Here is a 6,000-nt window from a genome sequence, read left to right as displayed (position 1 = left end):
CCAGCTAGCACGCCAACATTTGCAGACATGAAAACTTAATATTGCACATTATCACAATGCAATATTTCTCACACTGAATTACAAAATTGCTGAGCAGGTAGTAATTGTAAAAAAATGAACACTTCTGCCTGAAAAAATCCTGTGAGTATCTGCCCCCATCCAAGCCAGTTAACAAGAATTACGCATGAGGCCTTTTGGAATTAAAAATTTAAATTGCTTTGGGCTGTCAAGATGTGAAACATAGCTATAGGGTTATGTGGCCTAGAAATTCAAATGTACAGCATCCAATTAGGAAGGAGGGGGGGGGGAACAGTTTCAACAACATACTGCATCTTTAGAATGTTAAAATATGATCCTTTTACATTTTTCTATTGGCCTCAAAGCTGACATATGTTCTGTGCCTCTTCTGTGCTTGTCTTGCTTCTCTTTCTGATTGGAAGTACAAGGTAAGTTAGAATGCAAAGTGTTCAGAAGGATTCTGAAAAATATAGCCATAAGGATGTGCCTGTAAGAATGGCCACATCTAATAAATCCATACAAGACAACAGGTTTAAGTTTCCAGTGACAGTAAAGACAACAGAATTTGAGATTAGTGCCATGATGCTACTCCTGACTTACAATGCAGAAGCAATGTAGCAGGGAAAGACAGCTTAAATTGGGTCCTACTTTGCACCATCTTTCTGCTCATGTAGGACTGCAGCATTATTTTCTTGGAAAGGTCAGGAAGCAACAAAGCTTTAAAAGGAGAGGTGCAGTGTTGGAAAATCTGGAGACCAAAAAAATGGGAATAAGCTGCAACCATTCACAAGAATTCAGTCATCGCTAATTGCAGAAATCCCAAACCACATGCAAACTAGATATATAAACAGTTCCTTTAAAGTCCTTTGTGCACATTTTGCTTGAGATATCTAAAGGCAAAAAACAAAACAAAACCCTCTGAATTTAGGAAAGTTAAGACGTGATCATTTTCCAATCTACCCTCCTCTCTTTTGACTAGAGAATCACCTGGGCAAATATTATTGAAGCTTAGTGGAAGTCAAACACAAGAACTGGACTCAGATACTTTAGCAGATAATGTTTCCTTTATTCATTCTTGCCCCAATGTCAAATTTGGGTAGCATGACTACTAAGTAAAAATGATTGCATTAATTGAACTCTTACAATGCTTGCATTTAATGAGCCCCTCTTATCCTTTCAGACAGTTATTGTCTGTATTGTTCAGAAAACCACTGAATAAGCATTGTTAGGATTAGTCATGCTGAATCATGGTCTCCTAGAACGCAGAAAAACAACAGCTTGTGCATTCATTGATGAATCACAACACTGCTATTTCAGTATTATAGAAAAGGGGAAATCAGATTTGTCTGTCAAAATCTACCATATGATCAGTACTACCACCTCTAAAATCCTGCTGGCACTGTATTCTGGAGGGGGGTGGGGAAGGGACATGGAAACTTCTATTCTTTAAAGCTGTAAAACTGTCAAACAATATTTAAACTTCAGTTGCAAAATAACTCATTCAGAAATATGTGCCTTGTTTACATATTTTTAATACGTATGTTTTAGCCTCTCTGTACTTCCTGCTTTTTGAGTGTTAAATTTTGTCACCTTTGCATCTGCAGTTTAATTCCTTGATAACCGTATCATTTGAATTTTCACTTTTGTTTCTCTTATGATGGTAGTAAGAACAGAATTTCACTTCTTTTTTGCCCTTCCCTCTCTTTCAAATCTGCTTCCACTTTATCTGCTTCCATTTCTTCTGGGCTCTGAAATTAAGATACACACACAATTTGAAAACACAGGCACCCAAAATGTGAAGTTTACAGAATCAAAGTGTTCCACAACAGAGATGCTGTAAACCACTGACTATAATAATATATGGAACTGGGACTATAACTGACATGAGATGGAGCCTCAATAAAATCAAGAATGGAAATAATCTACCGGTAACTATAGTTGCCAGAGTTTAAAAGTCCATCTATCAGCACCCTGGACAACAGTCTTCTGTACACTTCCTCTGCACAATACAAACTGTTGCCCTAGGGCATGGCTTGAAGGCACTTGAGATTATTACTTTACAAAAGCTAAACATCATCTGGGTCTGGTTGGTGCCTGGATGGGTCAATTACTGGGAACCATGTGTACATCTCCTTGGATTCCTTGACAGAAGGAAAAAGGGATATAAATGTAAGAAAATAAGATAAAAACAAATAATACTTGGGAGCAGGCCTCATTGAAAAAGAACTTCAAGAACAAGTTCCTCCAAGCAGAATTCATATTCTACTGTGTATGGCTATTTCACTTGAAAGTATAATCCATATTAGTAAAATTCCTATCTTGCCCTCCCTCCCTCAGGAGCCCAGAGCAGCAACCAACAAAACAATGCAATTAAAAACAAAATAAAACAGTCACATATCCTTACAGCTAATAATTTCAACACTTCCAGGAACAGCATCAAATGCTTGGGTGAGCAGGAATGTTTTTCAATTCCTTCCGAAAGTTACTAAGTACCCAAAAATTTAGTATAATACAGTAACAGACAATACATTATTATAATAAAAAAACACACACGAAAATCAGGCAGAGAGGACTGGAAACTAAACTTCAAACCAATCAAACAAAAAGAAAACTGGACAAATAAATGGCCTGGCACTGAAATGGCTGTAACATGATTGTAACATTGGCACCAGTCATATTCCTTTAAGAAAGGAATTCCACAGATGGGAACACCACAAAGAAGGTTTTATTCCTCATTGACACATAGCAAAGTTTACCCAACAAACACAAATGAAGAAGAGCCTCATCTCGAGATGTTAACACATGGGCAGGACTGTTCCATTTTCAGACCACCTTCTAGATAGAGCAGGGATAGCCAGCCTGGTACCATCCAGCTGTTGTTGATTCCAACTCCCATCCACTCCAGTCAGCATGGCCATTGGGGTAAGGGAAGATGAGAGATGTAGTCCACAACATCTGGCACCACATTGGCAACCCTGGGCTGGTTTTAGGCAAAAGTACAGATTGACGCAAGTTAACCTTTTTGCATATCTGATTGCCACATGTCATCTGTACCCGTTGTTACTCAGGACATTATCACACTTCCCCCTCCCCTTGTGGTTCTGGTATGTTGGTTCAGCTTATTGGATACCCTCCAAGCCAAACTTCAGTCCCATATACTGTATCTCACTATAGCTTCCTAGCAGACTATATGCTAGACTGGGAGCAATGACGATGACACAGTCAGTGGAAATGTGTGCAAAACTTCAGCAAATGTGAAAGGACAGCAAGGAAACTCAGGATACCATCTAGAAGACACAGGTGAAGTTCCCAAGAAGCCCAAAACAGGTGAAGGGTACTATGCTAGGAATGGAGGTCAGTGGGATAAAAAGGGGGGGCTGCATAACTACAGTACCAGGAGCTCTGAGGGTTCTTTCACAGAATAACACCATATAAACTTGATATTTCTGAGATCAGTATTATCTAGTAAAGGACAGAAATGGGTGGGATAACCTCCCATGCAGCCAACACTCAACTAGAGAGAGAAAACTGGCATCTGCATCCAAGCCCAGTTACTATGTGAAACAACTGAGAAAAGCAGTAACGGATGTCCTTAGTCAATTTGTCTAAACAACACAGGTTTAAAGAACAAATCTCAGATGTCGACACTTTTCCTTCTTATCCCGAGTGTCTCTGAGGCACAAGTGCATAGGCTCCAACACTAAACAAATTTCGTGAGTTCTCCCCTCCTATCCACTTGCAATATACGAAGATAAAGTAATCTACATAACAAGATAATAGCTCTTTAGAAATGTTCCCCATATTCTAATTTTCTTTCATTTTTAGCAAATACGTTCATATTGGCATTGTAAATACCTGAATGCATTTTTTCCGCTTTAGTATATACTTTAGTATGTGGGCTTCGTTTTCGCCAAGCTGGTATATTATATGCTGAAGTGCACCTCTCTGTAAAGAAAAATGTGGTATGATTTACATTTTCAGCGATAATTATAATCATATTCTGCCAATCTAGTTACACACACACACAGAGAGAGGGTTTTAGCCATGATGTTACCTGACATCACATAAATCATAGATCACTTCGAAAAACGTATTAACCCCAAGGGAGAATGCGTTCCATTTTCAATCTGGGAACATGAATTAGGTTTTGGGAGAGGGAAAGCCTACCACATATGCCCAACTTGGCTGGCTGCTTAGAACAGCCAGATCAAGTGTGATTCACTGGGTGGCAGGACCAGTAAATACTTCCTTAAAAGAAGGTATGATTCCATTGGCTGTTTGGGACTTCTCAAACTTTTAATTAACCCAAAAACTCTTCTGCCAAATTCACTAATCTTACAGAAGTGCTACTGGGACTCCAAGTATCCTTGGATGAAACCAATTATTTATATCTGTTCTAATATTCAGTTTGGACTGGAACTGCTTTAATTGTCCTGGTGGTTGACTTCCAAATAGACAGGAGGAAGATGGCTGTTGATTGTCCAGGTCCTAGCAATAGTGCTTAATAGCAATGACCATGATATACTTCTGGAAACTGATAGGGCATTGGACTCCAAAGATACTACAAAGTTCCATCTTATTTCTCACGCTATTTAACATCCATGTGAAACTTTTGGGTGAGGTAATTCAGATGATACCCAAACCTCTCACTCATTTCTTTTTATTATTATTTTACTGATATAACAAAACAAGAAGAACTATTGCAAAATGACAAAATATCAAACCACACAGAGAACTAACCAAACATTTTTCTGAGCATAATGTAAGGGTTAGAGCTCGCAATATTTTAAGACAAAATTTAGACTAGAGGAACTCGTCTGATTTTTATGACATGGTCATTACAAAATTGGCAGAGTTGGGACAGATTTATAAGAAAACAAACAAACAAAATAAACATTAAGAAGGATAACGACAAAAGGAGAAGAATCAGACCGTCCAAACTATTTTTGCCACATCTGACAACAAATCATCTCTATTTGTATCTGAACTGAATAAAACCCCACCAAATTGCAGCAAAATCTTGTGGCTGTGCCTTTACCTTGTAATAAACAAACTACAAATATTATTATTTTTCTAGAAATAGCTATTGTCCAAACAGATATTACAAACTGACAGTTTAGAAGGTTAAAAAAAAATCAAGTACTTATATATAACCTTACAAATAATAGATGAGACTGATAGATAGAAGAACAGTCAACAATAAACAGTATAGTAAGCCTTCAATTTATGTGGGGATTATGTTCCAGAGATCATGCCTATAACGAGTCAAAACACAACTTCGTGCAAGGGCCGGTGGGACTACCAAACTCTTTCCCCCGGGATGCCGACTTTCTGCCTCCTATTTATGCTGAATGCACACAAATTAAATGTGCTCAAGCTGTGGGCTTATTGTACATGAAGCTACCTTAAAATCTTGAGGAAATGGGAGAGGAAACTTTTTATTCTTCTAAAAGAAAGCAATGTTGGCCACGAGGCGAACCTGCTGAGGGAAAGCATTCTATACTCAGGGCACCACAACTGTAAAAGCTCTCTCTGCAAGACAATCTTACGTTTAACTCAAATTTGGTATAACAGAACACAAAGTCAACGACGCAGGCAAACCTCCATGCCAGAAGGAGGGGTCTATGAGACTATGTGCTCACCTGCAGCCAAATTCATCTTGGATTCTTTGGTTGCACCAATTTTACCATAGGTCAGATTGGGTGACCTTGCAGCTGCTGGAGAACTCAAGGAAATACTTCTCCCGCTGGCTCTCTGAGAAGGAACATAAGAAGCATTCTCAGCATTCTTGCTTTGATCATTTTGTTGGCAATACCCTTTACCTTTAGGGTTTGAAGTATGCATTGCTGCAAGAAATAATACGATAATCAATATTTCCCCCCCAGGCTTGTAAGAAGCTACTGAGTGCTGCTCAACATATAGGGCAATAGATGCAATACAAACACTGAGCTCGCCCCTTTTAATAGATTGCCTCTGATGTTG

At 38.6% G+C, this 6,000-nt stretch overlaps 1 protein-coding gene across 5 annotated transcripts in view; it reads right to left on the bottom strand.

Moving 5' to 3' along the window:
- Positions 1-1,532: 1,532 nt before the first annotated feature.
- The window catches only part of C10H12orf50 (chromosome 10 C12orf50 homolog), a 22,984-nt gene continuing 18,516 nt past the window's right edge, over positions 1,533-6,000 (bottom strand). For 4 of the 5 annotated variants that reach the window (XM_033162391.1, XM_033162393.1, XM_033162394.1 and 1 more), the window contains 3 exons: positions 5,661-5,864; positions 3,874-3,963; positions 1,533-1,766 (listed from right to left, as the gene is read on the bottom strand). In XM_033162391.1, coding sequence (XP_033018282.1) covers positions 1,741-1,766; positions 3,874-3,963; positions 5,661-5,864 — 320 coding nt within the window. In that variant the 3' untranslated portion in view covers positions 1,533-1,740. Of the gene's footprint in view, positions 1,767-3,873; positions 3,964-5,660; positions 5,865-6,000 lie in introns of those variants that run through there. The other variant, XM_033162395.1, reaches the window with a different exon arrangement.

This window comes from Lacerta agilis, chromosome 10 (assembly GCF_009819535.1).
Source record: "Lacerta agilis isolate rLacAgi1 chromosome 10, rLacAgi1.pri, whole genome shotgun sequence".
Classification (NCBI taxonomy): domain Eukaryota; kingdom Metazoa; phylum Chordata; class Lepidosauria; order Squamata; family Lacertidae; genus Lacerta; species Lacerta agilis.
The sequence above is the reverse complement of the archived record's forward strand: the minus strand, read 5'-3'. Positions and strand labels throughout refer to the sequence as shown.